This window comes from Pristis pectinata, chromosome 26 (genome assembly GCF_009764475.1).
Source record: "Pristis pectinata isolate sPriPec2 chromosome 26, sPriPec2.1.pri, whole genome shotgun sequence".
Classification (NCBI taxonomy): Eukaryota; Metazoa; Chordata; class Chondrichthyes; order Rhinopristiformes; family Pristidae; genus Pristis; species Pristis pectinata.
This window is the reverse complement of record NC_067430.1, coordinates 17,607,356-17,623,472: the sequence shown is the minus strand read 5'-3', so window position 1 is coordinate 17,623,472 and position 16,117 is coordinate 17,607,356. Positions and strand designations below refer to the sequence as shown.

General features: G+C 40.4%; 1 protein-coding gene across 4 annotated transcripts in view; it reads right to left on the bottom strand.

Annotated features, from left to right (window-relative positions):
- The window catches only part of LOC127583281 (matrix remodeling-associated protein 8-like), a 54,794-nt gene that overhangs the window by 16,694 nt on the left and 21,983 nt on the right, over positions 1 to 16,117 (bottom strand). For all 4 annotated transcript variants that reach the window (XM_052039069.1, XM_052039070.1, XM_052039071.1 and 1 more), the window contains exon 5: positions 5,407 to 5,838. In XM_052039069.1, the coding sequence (XP_051895029.1) occupies positions 5,407 to 5,838 (432 nt within the window). The remainder of the gene's footprint in view (positions 1 to 5,406; positions 5,839 to 16,117) is intronic.

The following is a 16,117-nucleotide window of genomic DNA, read 5'->3' as shown; positions in this document are numbered from 1 at the left end:
GGAATTGAGAAATGCCTGCAGTGAAGTGCTCTCTTTTCTTTGGACAAAGGGTATTGCACAGAGCAATAAATCTTTGACTAGATTCATGGATTACTTGTAATTTTTTTAGAATTTAGAGGAATGCATGCATCATCCTTGACAAATATAAATGAAGTGCAAGAGGTGGCAGACTGAATTTAAGAGTTTGAAGGAATGGCTCATTATGTTCTAGTTGCACCTTAGCCCCATGCTCCTGATCTTTGGGCATCTGATACAGAGAGGTCAAGCATGACAGGGAACCACCTCATCAGGCTACCCTTGGGTCAGGTTAAGATGGCAATTCACAGGAACAAGTAGTTGGCTACTGAGGAGTCCCCTCAGCCCCTCAAGCCTGCTCTGCCATTCTTTAAGATCATGGCTGATTTGACTACAATCTCAACTCTGCATTCCCTCCTACCTCCATTAATCTCGTGCCCCTTTCTTAATGTGAATCTACCTAACCCTGCCTTTAAAATATTTAAAGGCTCTGCTTCTATTGTCCTTTGAATAATAGTTCTAAAATCTTACAATCCTCTGAGAGAAAAAAAATTCACCCATTTATCTGAAATGGGTGCCCACAAATTTTTAAGTAGTGATCCCTAACTTTAGATTCTCCCACAAAGAAATATCATCTCCACATCCATTCTTTTGAGACCTCCAGGATCCTACATGTTTCAATCAAGTCACCTTCCCTGTTCAAAACAACAGTACATTCAAGTCCAGACTGTCTATTCTCTCCAATACAGGACAACTCACCCATTCCAGGTAGCAGTCAGGTAAACCTTCTCTAAACTGTTTTCAATGAATTTTATCCTTTCTTAAATAAGGAGACCAATACTGCATGTAGTATTCTTGATGTGATCTCACCAACACCCCACATATGCTTCTTTCTTTTTTTTCTGCCAAAATGGATATACCACATTTGCCTCATAAGTAACTACTTATTTCTCTTTGTAGCTTCCTTATATTTTCTTCACAATTTACCTACCTTTTTTTGAGTCATCAGCCAATTTAGCAACCATGCTTGGTGTCCCTGGAGAAGAAGCAAATGGAATCTGCTGATACGCTTGAAGCCTTCCACAACTAGGGGACATTGCAGGATGGGCTGTGGTGCATCCTGCACACTTTAGTTAAGTTTTCAATTTTTGTTACTTAAAATAAAAGTAACAAAGCTATTTTGAAAAGACTTCAAACATACAACTGCCATAGCATCCTATCTGCCCAGCATTTCCAGTCAGCAGCACTGCATTATCTACGGTAATTTTAATCTTTCACTCCAATTCAAAGAAATATCTCAAAACTTTCCTTGACCTCCTTTTATGCATGTCACTGGAAGGAAAGTTCAATATCCTTTGTTTGTCAATTGGAATCAAAGTCACTGTGATGAAGGCGAACTGGTCATTTGGCTATCATGTCTAGGAGTTCTAGATACTAGGTGACTAACGTTTGAATTTTTTTTGGATTTAACATTAAACAGTGAGTTTTTATTTCACACCCGGCCTTCTTTCTGTAACTTAAGTGCACAAAACTTTCCTTTGTCATAGTCATAGCATAATAGAGGATGGAACCAGACCCTTTTGCCAAATAAGTCCGTGCTGACCATGGTGCCCACCAAGCTAGTCCTATTTGCCTGTGTTTGGCCCATATCCCTCTAATCCCCTCCTGTCCATGTAGTTATCCAAATCTCTTTTAGATTTGTTATTGTTCCTGCCTCAACCACTTCCTCTGGCAACTCATTCCATATATGCACAACCTTCTGTATGAAGAAGTTGCCCCTTTGGTCCCTTTTAAATCTTTCACTTCTCACCTTAATCCTATGCCTTCTGGTTTTTAGTTCCCCTTCCCTTGGAAAAAGGCTCTGTGCATTCACTCTATTTATACCCCTCATGATTTAATACCTCTATCAAGTCACCACTCAATCTCCTATGTTCCAAGGAATAAAGTCCTAGACTGCTCAACCCCTCCCTATAACTCAGTCCCTCGAGTCCTGGCAGCACCCCCTTAAATCTTCTCTGCGCTCTTTTCAGTTTAGTGTTTTTCCTATAACAGGGCGACTGGAACTGTACACAATACTCCAAGTGCAGTCTCACCAACGTCTTCTACAAGTGCAAAATAACATCCCAACTCCTAAACTCATGCCCTGACTAATGAAGGCCACCAAATACCTTCTTCACCACCCTGTCTACCTGTGACACTGTTTTCAGTGAACTATGTACTCGTACTCCAAGGTCCCTCTATTCCACAACACCCCTCAGGGTCCAAACATTCACTGTACAAGTTCTATCCTGGTTTGACTTCCCCAAATGCACTTATCTGAACTGAAAGCCATTTGCCAATCTTTGGCCCACTTACCTAGCTATAATTTTTGATAACCTTCTTCACTGTCTACAATAGAGCTTTTCTTTGATAAAGCAAGTTTTCCTGATAGAAGTATTTCCAAAAGGATAAACAATATTGAGGTTCTGAAATGCAGCCAGTTACACATGGTTTCCATATGCTTTAAATCGACTGAACAGGATGTAGTTCAGAAATTCTAGAAATTCTCAGAAGCAAACTTGTAAAACAGCTAGGGATGTAAAACACCTTTCAGTAGAGCAATGCCATGAGTTCGGTAATTGAACAGTAAAGGGGAGAAGAAGAAAAAAAGCAAAACCAGAAGGGTGAAGGCAAAAAGATAATTACAAGCTTTGGGCAGCTCTCTCCCGCTGGGCTGGTACCAATTAAAGACTGACTAGGTTAAATTATGTGCGATTTGAGCAGCAAAAATAACCTCCAAAATTCTAAGAAAAACCTCTAATACTGATTTTAAATAATATATTTGCTTGCAGTAATTAAAATATAATCATCCTCTCTCACCCCAGATTTTTTTTTGAAGGGTTTGCTTAAGTCCAAAGCTGTGGGCCAAGGATCCTGAGCACAGTATTGTTGAACAGATGTCCAACTCGATCAATAGCCAGGCCTTGTTTACTTTGGATTAAACTGTACTTCCTCACTTCTCTCCTTACATGGCAGTGTTCTGGATAGAGCAAAAACAACTGATTTCTTTCCTCTGGAGGCTTCAGACATATGTTGCAGGACTCACAATTAATTAAACGGCAGTATATTTCTTCCTTGGCCTTGACTGAGTTTAAAATTTTCAGGGGTTAGTGTGCCACAATTAAATGTTCTGATTATTTGTTTTACATTGACATAATTTTCTACTTTCTCACAGTCTTGCAACACATTGTTTTATTTTAGGAAGTATCTGCCACATGATAAAATTTGTTACCCTCTTGTATTCTCTATCACTTTGCAGCATTCACTGAACAAAAAGATAAATTACTAATATTTTTAAGGTTCAAGGGAAAATCTTGACCTAGTTTTACCCTTTCCTTTGATGCAAAGTTATCCTATTTAGCAGGGATACATCTCACATTGCAATATGTCTGGGACCATATTAGCTTGTATAAAACTCAGGCATCCCTGGGGAGAGTCTTAACTGGTTATCAGACCCTGTGTATATGCCAATGAAGAGGTCACCATAGGCTCCACCCCTTTTCAAAAATTTGTAGATATTCAGCTTTTCCTGTTCTTTAAAGAGATCTATCTAATGACAGAAAGCTTTTGCTTTTTTATACTTACTTTAATGTGGAACAAGAGGGACCAGGAGTACTTCTCTTGGCACCACACTGTTATTATGGACTACTGCCATCCCAACCCCTCCCCAACCATGTCCTAGAAGCTGTCTCGGGAAGCCCAATAGATGACCAAAGTTCATTAAAATTATTCAGATTGGCCCCATGTCCAAAGATGAACAAATTCCTCACTTCTGACTTTAAAATAGAAGAACCCAAAGCAGGGATAGGCAATCTGGTCCCTGAAGCCTGACCTTCCATGCAATAAGATCATGGATGATTTTGTGATTCAAATCCTCTTTCTCACTCAATTCCCATATCCTTTGATATCCTTAGTGTATAAAAATCCATTGCTCTCAGCATTAAATACAGTCTACCTCTGAGCATCCGGAGGTAGTAGAAAATTCCAAAGATTTATAATTCTTTATGAAAAGAATTTCTCCTCATCTTCGTCCCAGTCAACCCTTATCCTGAGCCTTTAACACAATAAGATCACCTCTCAGTTCCGAACTCTATAGAGTAAACTCCAACCTTACTTGCTCTCCCCTTATTTTTTTCCAACTGGTGAGATCACACAATGTTGTGTACAAGTCTGGTTTCCCTATCTAATTGATTCCCGGGATGGTGGTTTTGCATATGAAGAGAGATAAAGATGCGGTTTATATTCTCTAAAGTTTAAAAGATTGAGAGATGATCTCACTGAAACATACAGATTTCTTTTAAGGTTTGACAGAATAGATGCAAGGATGATGTTTCATCTGTTTGGGTTATCCGGAACCCGGAGTCAGTTTCAAAATAAGGGATCAGCCATTGAGGATAAAGATGAGAAGAAATTTCCTCATCCAGAGGCTAGTAAATATTTGGAATTCTTTACTCAAGAAGGTGGTGCAGGATCAGTCATTGCATAAATTCAAGATTGAGACTGGAAGGTTTTTGACTATTAAGATAATCAAGGTATATGGGGTCAGTATAAAACAGTGGCATTGAGGTAAAGGATCATCCATAGTCTTACTAAATGGTGTAGCAGGTGCAACAGGCTGAATGGTTTACTTCTACTTCTACTTACTTTCTTATATTTAAGACAGAGAAGCATGGCAGAAAAGAAATAAAGAGGGATTATAGTAAAGAGGACCAAGAGAAGCAAGGGGTCTAGATCGTCAGGTTTCATGATTTTTTGTGATTGTTTCTCTTATAATCCTGTATTCAGCTAAAAGGTTGTGCACTTAACATCTTCAACAGGATATGCATAGCAAAATGTTAATCATGCGATGAAGGCACACTAGACCACCTCTTTAGTGGTTGAACATACCTTCTTGCATAGATTCTAGTTGGTTTCCTTCTTATTCTGTTTTATTATGGCACTGAGCCAGACAAACCAGGAATGTTTCAAGTTTAAGTTCCAAACTATGTTAAGTTAGTTTTTCTCAGTCTTGACAGCAGTACAGGGGTTACAGGTATTCACAACCCAGAGCTAGTTGGAATTCATCTCACATTCTTGCTCCTCATTTCTAGCTAGCAATCCCTTTTCAAAATATGCATGTTATGTTAATACAGGACCATAATTCCACCATAACAAACTGGGAGAATGGAAATGCATCTAACAATGACTCCATACCTACTGGAAATTTTCATAAAATGTTTGAGGGGAGAAATCAAAGAAAAATAAAACATAAAACAAGAAATAGCTGCCCTTGTCTTTGTTATAGGATTTAACATCCAAAGTACCAGATGGGGACAAGTAATGGAATGTGTAATATTATAAAAAATAACTTACGTGTTTTATATGTAAAGTTCACTTTGATTGGCTCCGTAATAAAAAGTCTGAAGATGCGTCTCTCATGAATTCCACAGTAATGGTGGTGCAAATCACACGAGTAGAGTCCCTCATCACTAAAGCGAAGGTTAGAAATGGTCAGTGAGAAGTCACCATCTTTGAATGCAGTCTCTGATATATTCATCCTTTTCCTAATAAACTGGGGACCATAAGATCGCTGTTCCCCAGAAGCATAGAGGTCAATCAGACGGTCAGCCTGGTCATGCCAAACACCTGGAGGTGATCTGTCCCAATGGACTACCTGCTGCTCTTCTTCACTGTGTCTCTCTGTCCAAATAGGGTTGTAATTTTCACAGGGCAGTACCACAGTAGTACCAAGTAATGCCACCACAACTGCCTTCTCTCCATCCCAAAACCTCTTCACTTTTTTTGCTGTAAGCACAAAGAATACTTAGTTAGGAGGTCACATGAAGAATGCACATGAAGAGCTTGCACCAAATGTAGCTTTCACTTCAGTGCAGCTAAGGATCTAGAAATTAAATAAGTAGAGTGGTAAAGAAGGCGTATGGTATGTTTGCCTTTATTGGTTGGGTCATTGACTATCAGTCAAGAAGTCGTGTTGCAGCTGTATAAAACTTGGTTAGGCCGCACTTGGAGTACCGTGTGCAGTTCTGGCCGCCCCATTACAGGAACAATGTGGAAGCTTTGGAAAGGGTGCAGAAGAGGTTTACCAGGATGCTGCCTGGATTAGAGGCTATTAGCTATAAGGAGAGATTGGAGAAACTTGGGATTGTTTTCTCTGGAGCATCGGAAGCTGAGAGGAGACCTTATAGAAGTTTATAAAATTATGAGAGGCATAGATAGGGTAGACAGTCAGAATCTTTTTCACAGGGTAGAAGTATGAAATAGTAAAGGGCATAACTTTAAAGTGAGGGGGGTAAGTTTAAAGGAGATGTACAGGGCAAGTTTTTTTTAAACAGAGTGGTAGGTGCCTGGAACACACTGCCAGGGTTGGTGGTAGAAACAGATACGATAGTGGCATTTAAGAGGCTTTTAGATAGACACATGAATATGCAGAGAGTGGAGGGATATAGGTCATGTGCAGGCATAAGGGATTAGTTTAATTTGGCATCATGTTCAGCACAGACATCATGGACCAAAGGGCCTGTTCCTGTTCTATACTATTGCATGTTCTATTATTTAGCACAGGATGTAGGGAAATAAATCAGTGCTCATTTTGAAGTGATCCACTGCAAACTTAATTTATATTTTCTTCATAGATTTTTCTTTTCCTTTTTTTAAACACAAAAATTATGTAAACTTGCCGCAATGTAATTATTTGTTCATTCTAATAGTGGTAATGGAATCCCTTTGCGGTATAAGGTGTAAATACTGTGTGAGGAACTTATTCAAGCTACTTTCCATTTAAAAAAGGGACATATAAATTTATAATGTTTATAAGTTAACTTAACATTCAAGGAATTATAATATTATGGATTGCTAAAAGCCTAAAACAGAGCAGATCAGAAGAAAAGACCATGGAAAGATGTTTTTGTTTCAGGAATGTTAAAGGTTATTTTGTAGGTATTCAAGTCAGCCAGAGCTGTGCTGAATGCCCAAATTGAAATGATGTTAGATATTGGCATTGAACCAAGCTCAGAAGATCCTGTTGCTGTTTGCTTATAAGAAGAGGGGAAATTCAGAGGTAACAGGTACATATTAATAATTGATTTACTTATGATTTTATAAGACGAGAGTCTTAATGCTGTTGTTGAGTGGATATCACTTTTTCTGGAAATCAAAACTTATCTCATTTCCTAAAAGGGGCAACTAATTAAAAGAAATAAACAATGGCAAATACAAAAAATTCTAGCCTCAGATGTAAGGTTTGATGATGGAGAATATAATTTCCTATGCCTTTTATTTGTATGAGGTTGAACTAAAATGTATCCAAGTGGTTATATGTTTGAGTTACATAATATCTTCAGCAAAGAAATAGGCCATTCAGCCAACAGGTTTATATTGGGGTTTCCGTTTAACACAAACCTCCTCCCATCTAACTTCATCTTATCAAATGAACATATATTATTCCTTTCTCCCTCACATATTTATCTAACTTCCTCTTTAAGGCATCTACGCTCTTTGCCTGATTCCATATTTTAAAGTGAAGAAATTTCTACTGAATTTCTTATTGAATGTACTGATGATTATCTTCAAATTAAGATCCCTCATTTTGAATTCCTCCAAAAGTGGAAAAAAAATCAAGTGGGTTGGACTTTTCCAAACTGTACTTTTTAATGTCAATACGTATGATTGTTAACTTGGCTGCCCTCCAGTTCAATTGTCAATATTTACTCTCTTACACCATATTTTGAGTCATACTTTTGAAACCTAGTAGCTGGCTTCACTCTTACACCACGGGCAATGGAATCATCAAGCTGGTATTTTTTAATCCAGAGTTTGGAGGAATAGGTAAGAGTGAATTAAGACGTTTCATTCTCTTTTGGGTTATCAAGGTATTTGTGCAAATTTGTCGAGTGAACAATCATAATAAGGAGAGCTTGAAGTTTTCAGTTAGTTTTCATTCTTAATCTCAAGGTTGGCAGCAGACCTTTCAATTGCCAGAGATTCTGGCTATAATGCAATATATAAAATTGAAACCAAAGATGAGCAGTTCCATCCAGGTGGACCATGGAGTCACAGAATGGTTACAACATGGAATTGGCCAACATTTATACCAGTTCTGATAAGAATAATCCAGCTAGTTCAACTTTTATGCCCTCTCCATGTAGGCTACAATGTCTTTCCTTTCAGTTATTTGTCCAGCTGTCTTTCACATGCCATAGTTTCATCTGCTTCCACTGTTATCCTGAGAAATGCGTTCTAGATCCTGACCACTTGGTGTGCAAAGAATTTCTTTTCCTCATGTCACTTAGAGTTCTTTCACCAAATGCCTTCATTCTATGTTCACAAGTTCTTGATCCCTCTGTGCCTACTCAATCAGATTGGATGGTAGGGAGAGTGATCAATTATGTTGAGGGCTGTGGTTTGAGTCAAGAGGTTGAGGAGAGCAAATTTACTAAGGTCAAAATCACAGGGCACTGTGTCAGGGCCAGAAAGCATTCAAAGGACAGAATTCAAAGATAAAACTGAAGGCAAATGGGCATGGATTAAGCATCAACATATTCAAATGCTTTGAATAGAAAAGAAAGGTTAGAAATGGGTTGATAATTTCTTAGAACCCATGTTACCAGGTTTTCTTTTCTGAAGAGAGGGGTTGATGACAGCTGACTTAAAGGGGTGGGGGAACAACAGCTGAAGATGAAGAACTGTTAACAACAGCAAAACTATTTGTAGGAAGGGAAATTGTGTTGTCAACACTCAGGTCAGAATAACATTGTGAACTGGAGATGCCTCTCCTAAATAAGGTGAGGTCAGAGAATGCAAGGGAGGAGATAGGAGAATCTAGAGAAAAAAAGTGATTTCAGGACTAAATTGTGAACATGTGGGGAGACACAAGAGATTCTACAGATGCTGGAATCTGGAGCAACACACACAAATATGGTATGGAGACCCATACCCCTACTGACATGTCTATCCACGGCCTCCTCTACTGCCATGTTGAGGCCAGATGCAGGTCAGAGGAACAACACCGCATATTTTGCCTTGGTAGTCTGCAACCTGAAGGCCTCAACATCGATTTTTCTAACTTCCAGTAACCCCGCACCCCCCCCCCACCACTGTTTGTTTTGCCTTATTCCTGTGGCCCACTCACGCCTTCTCTTTCCTGTCCCCTGCCTTAATGACCTGCCCATCTATTCCCCACCTCCTTCCCTTTTTTCCAATTTTTCCATGGTCTACTGCCCTCTCCTACCAGATTCCTTCTTTTTCAGTCCTTTGCCTCTTCTACCTATCACCTCTCAGCTTCTTACATCACTCCCTTCTTACATACCCCTCCCCCACCCACCTACCTTCCCCCCCTCACCTGGACTCACCTATCACCTGCCAGCCTGTGCTCGACCCTTCCCCTGACCTTCTTATTCTGCACTCTTCCTTTACAGTCCTGATGAAGGTCTCGACCCAAAATATTGATTGTTTATTTCCCTCCATAGATGCTGCCTGACTTGCTGAGTTCCTCCAGCATTTTGAACTTGTGGGAAGTCATGGCCCAATAAGCAAGAAGGAAACACCAAAAGCAATTGAACTATTTATCTTGGCCTTAGTGACAAAACGATCCATGAAGCTCCTCACAATTATTGTAGGAGATGAGGGTAGAGAACTCAGTGATGATTAAATGTCATCAATGATTACGTTAAAACCCATCTCAAGTGGAACACCCAACAGAACTTTAAGAGTGTTTACTGTTTCAGCAACAGTAAAAATAGAAATGTTCTGGTAAAACACATTTGTGGGAAGCAATATTATGCTCCCTGTATTTACAGTAATTCTCCAGGAATGCTAATGACTGATTTGACTTCTATAAGATCTGTCAGACCACATTTATGTGAAACAGCACAAGAGGAAATTGTCATTCTCTGTCTATATTTCACAGCTGTGAATTGTTTATTAACTTTGAGTTAAAGAAATATCTAATGGAAGAAGTTGGGTAGTGCTGGAATTGTATTACACAATTCCATAACCCATACCACTTTGACCAGATACATTAAAATTCATACTCACAGCTCATTATCATGATTGCAGCTTCCAGCCAGTGCCAAAAACACTGCTAACTTTATCAATGTACATTCACATAGCACAAGGCAAACCCCAGTTAAAGCTAGACAGCATTGACTGAACCATGTCTTTATCTGCCTCTGACAAATGCTAGAAGTCATTCAAAAGGTTAGGGAAGCTTGCTAGAAATAACGTTGCAGCAAGACAGAGAGCTGACGATCAGACATAGCTCGAGATATCTTATGGGCAGATAATAGGTGGAAGGGGAGTGATCATTTCCCCTGGGGCCCAGGAAACCATTCTGATCCATCGCGAAGTACCAGTGATGAGTAATGAATAAACACCAGCAGCAAAGCATCAGATGTTGATGCCATTTCTCAAAAACTTCAGATGTATTGTAAAGGTCAATTAAGACATCACTCAACAACTGCACCACTGACTCAAAATGTTCCATGGTATATACCCCACATCACTTTCCTAACACCCATCTCTATCAATCAAGATTCCCACCTAACATTAATACGCCTCACCATACCACCACACATTCATCACTACTCCTACTCCATCATACATACCCATGTACTGTATCACAATTTACACAGTCCCAGCTATTCAACTGTGGCAATCACATCATCCAGACACAATGCATCACATTCATTAATCACTACCCACCCCCCCACCTACCTTTTCTCCTGCAAGAGAAATTGGCACATAATTGCTGCCAGCAGCAGTAAACTGGTGTTAATCTCTGGCTAAACAACCTGACTGAGGAAGTAACTGACATTATTGGAGAAACTGCTACGAACCCCATGGCCAGTAGCAGCGCAGAAATCATTGAGCATGTCAACATTTATTTAATAGCACCACCCCTAAACTACTCTCCCACCCTCAGTTCCGCACAAGATGCTGATTAATCAAGATGAGAGGTCATGGAATTACAGGTAGAATAATAGAATGGGTGGAGCATTGGCTGGTTGGCAGAAAGCAAAGGGTGGGAATAAAAGGATCCTGTTCTGGTTGGCTACTGGTTACTAGTGGTGTTCCACAAGGGTCGGTGTTGGGGCCGCTTCTTTTTACTTTGTACATTAACGATTTGGATGATGGAGTAAATGGTTTTGTGGCTAAGTTTGCAGACGACACCAAGATAGGTGGAGGAGTAGGGAGTATTGAGGAGACAGGAAGGTTGCAGAGAGACCTAGATAGTTTAGGAGAATGGGCAAGAAAATGGCAGATGAGATTCAATGTTGAGAAATGTGCCATTGTACACTTTGGAAACAGAAATAAACGGGCAGATTATTATCTAGAAGGGGAGAAAATTCAAAGTACAGAAGTACAAAGGGACTTGGAGGTACTCGTGCAGGATACCCTGAAGGTTAACCACCAGGTCAGATTGGCGGTAAGGAAAGCAAATGCTATGTTGGCATTCACTTCGAGAGGTATAGTGTATAAAAGTAGGGAGGTGTTGATGAGGCTCTACAGGGCACTAGTGAGGCCTCATTTGGAACACTGTGTGCAGTTTTGGGCCCCATATCTTAGGAAGGATGTGCTGATGTTAGAGAGGATTCAGAGGAGATTTACGAGGATGATTCCTGGAATGAAAGGGCTTACGTATAATGAGAGTTTGTCGGCTCTTGGACTGTACTCACTGGAGTACAGAAGAATGAGAGGGGACCTCATAGAAACATTTAGAATGTTGAAAGGACTGGACAGAGTAGATATGGCCAAACTGTTTCCCTTAGTGGGTGAGTCCAGGACCAGAGGGCACAATCTTAGAATTAGAGGGTACAGGTTTAAAACAGAGATGAGGAGAAATTTCTTTAGCCGGAGGGTAGTGAATTTATGGAATTCTTTGCCACGTACAGCAGTGGAGGCCCGATCATTGGAGGTGTTTAAGGAGGAGATAGATAGTTATCTAATTAGTCAAAGTATCAAGGGATATGGGGATAAGGCCGGAAGCTGGGGCTAGAAAGGAATAGTGTTTTTTTCCCTTTAGCTCATGGAGCAGACTTTTTTTCCCATTTCTCATTTCTTTTTCTTTTTCCCTTTCTTTTCCTTGGAGCAGACTCTAAGGACCGAATGGCCTACTTCTGCTCCCTTGTCTTGTGATCTTGTGATCATCCTAGAAGCTCTTCAGGTTTATAAACTGCAGATGATGTATATTTACACTTCTTATTTCCCTTCCCCTCCCCTCCCCTTACTATAACCTTACTCTTGTGTTTTTCTTCACATATAACATAGAACAGTACAATATGAGAACAGGTGCTTCGGCCCATGATGTTGTGCTGAACTAATTAAATGAGTCATTAAATGCCTAACTGAACTAATCCCTTCTGTCTACACAATATCCATCTCCTTCCATCCTCTGCACATTCATGTGCCTATCTAAGAGCCTCTTAAACACCTCTATCATATTTGCCTCCACCCCTGGCAGTGCATTCCAGGCACCCACCACTCTCTGTGTAAAAAATTTGCCCCACATATCTCCTTTGAACTCACTCCTCTCACCTTAAATGCATGCCCTCTAGTTTGACATTTTGACCCTGGGAAAAAGTTACTGGCTGTCTATCTATGCCTCTCATAATCATATGAACTTCTATCAAAAAAAAACTTGTACGGGGTCATGTCTTAATTGCTGAACTACAAGAGAATCGGAAAGAAGCTTGGTCTGACATTTGTAACCACCAGTTCAGGTACTAGCATCATGCATACTGTGTGGTAGTTCAGGTCTAGACCTATACATGGTGTGTCATTAAGCACAGGTGGCCTCCAAGTGCCAGTAGAAACAAAGTGAGTGCAATATCACACAAGTTTCCCCAAAGGACTCAGATAAGGTCTAATGGGGTGGCCAACTCCAGATGGTTGTTGGATAAGCACAGTAAAAAAAACTTTTGGTGGCCTACCTGTAAGCCTGCATGAAATGTTAAATTGCATATGGAAGCCCAGCTCTAATTTTACACAGGATTTTAGAAAAAGTAGTCAGCTCAATTTTAATAATTATGATCCTAACCATCAAGCTGCATCTGCTGGCAGATGACTCAGCTTTCACTGGGACAGCTTTCAATCAGCCTTCAATGAAATGTCTCAGCTTTTAAAGTTTAAGAGCTGCAGTGCTGAGTAAATTCAGCTGCTGCCATCATGGGTCTTCAAAAAGGTTTTCAAGATGCCATGGGACTCCATTAGTCCTCCAATAGATTAAGATGATTACTGAGACACTGCCCAGAGAAGCAGCAGTGAATTTGTGGAGAATGAGTCAATTGACATTACTCAGGATGTAGCATTTTTAATCCCTCCACAGTGCCCTTGCAATTACCTGCCAGACACCTTGCTCAGAATGCTGCTGATAATGATGAGATGATGCAATCCATAGCTGAGGCACTTAGCTCCAGAGCTGTTCAGTGCAAATGTGCGATCTTCCACTGGCTTAGCTGCACCAGCTGGAGAAGTACTCTGTGGGAACAGAGGGGTAGGCAAAGGCACATGGAAAATGGCATGGAGGCTAGGCACTTGGGTGTTTAGTTTTTGTTGTATAGCTTTAGTCTTGATTCAATATATAAATATTGGTTTGAAGTTTGGTTTCATTGGTTCTTTATTCAGGAATTGCAGCCAAGTGGATGCCAAAATAAGAGAAAAGATAAAAATTGTAGAGCAATACGAAATTTTGCTTTTTTAAAATTTTTGTTTGCTGTGGGAAATGAGTATTGTTGGCAAGTCAGCACATAATGATCATTTCAAATAGCTCATGAGAAGGTGATGAGGAACCATCTTTTTGACCCACTCAACAGGAAATGTAAACATTATTTCCATGTCAGGACAGTAAGTAACCTGGGGACAAAACTGCAGTGCTAGTACAATAAACCTCCAATAATCTGCAATCTGATTATTCATCCTGATGGTTCAGCACCTGGCTTGCCAGGTTTGGTTTCCCACACTCGTTTTAAATTCACTGGGGCCCTGTTTCCCTCACTCCCTTTATGCTCACTGGGTTTTGTTTCTCCACCCTTTCTTTAAAATGACTGGAAAATTTATTATACTGCCGTAACATTAAAAAAAAGTAAATTAAAAGTATGCTGGGGTATTAGTGGGAGAAATATTCAATAGCCTAGAAAATTTGCTCGTCCAGCACCACCAAAGTCCTAAGGGTGCTGAATTATCAGAATTTTATTGTATTCTACTTATGTTTACTGCCTTTGGGGTGGATATGCAGATCTACCAAGTGCTGTCAAAGAGGCCTTGGTAAAAGTTGTTGCCATGCATTTTGTTTATAGTACATACCATAGCTACAGAGTGCTGATGGTGAGAGACTGAATGTTCAAGGTGTTGATGGAGATATCAGACAGGCAAGCAGTTTTAACGATATTAAGCTTCTTCAATGTTGTTGGTGTTGCCTGGGAAGGAACATTCAGTTATGAGGAGAGTTGGAACAGCTAGATACATTTTCCTTGAAGCGGAGGAGGCTGAGGGGAACTGATAGAGATATACAAAATTATAACATGCAAAGATAGGGTAGATGGTTGGACGGTTTTCCCATAACAAGGGTGTGTAAAATTAGAGGGTTTAGAGTGAGGTGGTAAGAGGTTTGGAAGGGATCTGAGGAAAAGTCTTTTCACTCAGAGGGTGGTTAGAATCTGGAATGCACTGCCTAAGTGGATGATGAATGTAGGTACCTTCACAACATTTAAGTATCTACACGAGCATTTGAATCAGCAAGACATCGAAGGCTGCGGATCAACTACTAGTGAATGGGATTAGTACAGACGAGGACTTGATGGCCGGCAAGGACATGACAAGGACAAGGACAAAAGGACCTGTTTCTGTAATGTAGACTCTACTCATCCAGGAAAGTATACACATTCCAACACACCTTTGGCTTATCCTTTAGAGCTATTTAAGAGGATCTGGTAGTCAAAAGTTGAGTCATGCACTGCAGAATACCCTGATTAGGTTATGCTCTTGCAGTCATACTAATATCTTGTAAGTTACTGATCAATGATGATCCCCAACATGCTGATTGAGGGGTTTGCGGCAAGGATAATGTTGCTGAATGTCAAGGAGTAGTGGCTGGAATTCCTCATTGCTTTTGATCATTGTCTGGCACTTATGTAGCATTAATGTTACATGTTAGTTAGCTGTCCAGGCCTGCTGGAGGACTTGATATGTGTAGGCACAGAGTGCCTCATTCTTTGAGCCATATTGATGGTGTTCTGGTTCCTTAGTGAAAATGAAAAGCAATTAATTGGTCATTACAGCATGTCAGGGTCACTGCCTCCTGCCATGATGCCCTCTCCTTTGCTCTTCCTAAGTGCTTGAGGACGGGGGAAGATGTAGGATCTCTTCATTAGATGGACCCCACAGATCCAGGCATTAAAATCTCTGCTTCAGGAACTGAATACTAATCTTCAGCATTCTGTGAGTGATTTTGTGAATCCCATAATAAAATTCTGATCCCTGAGTAACCATGGATTCTACAAAGGTCAGTCATTGGACCATCTGGTGGCAATGAGTATGCTGGGCACAATCATGTTTCAGAATGAAATAATGATGCAAATTCTCAGAGTCCATAGTTCTGACCATTACATCAGCTAAGCCATGCGTTTGTGTTGCCTGCTGCTCTCTACCCAAGAGGAAGTTGATGAATTCCCCTCTCATTGATTAGACAGACAGTTTTCTCCCTTACATGCTGGTGCCTCGCAAATTTGGAGAAGAGGCTGATGTCAGCTGCTGATGCCTGGAATAAGTGAAAAGAAAATAAATTGTGGGCATCTTGGGCTTTAAATTACCACAAGTAGAGCAGTCCGATCATGCCTTTGCTTGCAGTATCTGGCAGGTCTCAGTGATCATTCCTTGGCAAACCTTGGCCTCCAAACATTCTCAAAAGTATATCCATGCAACCTGCACTCTCAGAATATATTTGGAGGGTAGTCCCTCCTAGCAATGCCACTTCTCTGCCTCTTCCTTCTGCCAGCATGCTCTAGTCTTTGGATCCTCTTTTCCTCACAGCAGGGTTGTAACCAAAGCCTTCATTTCTTTCCCCGATGGA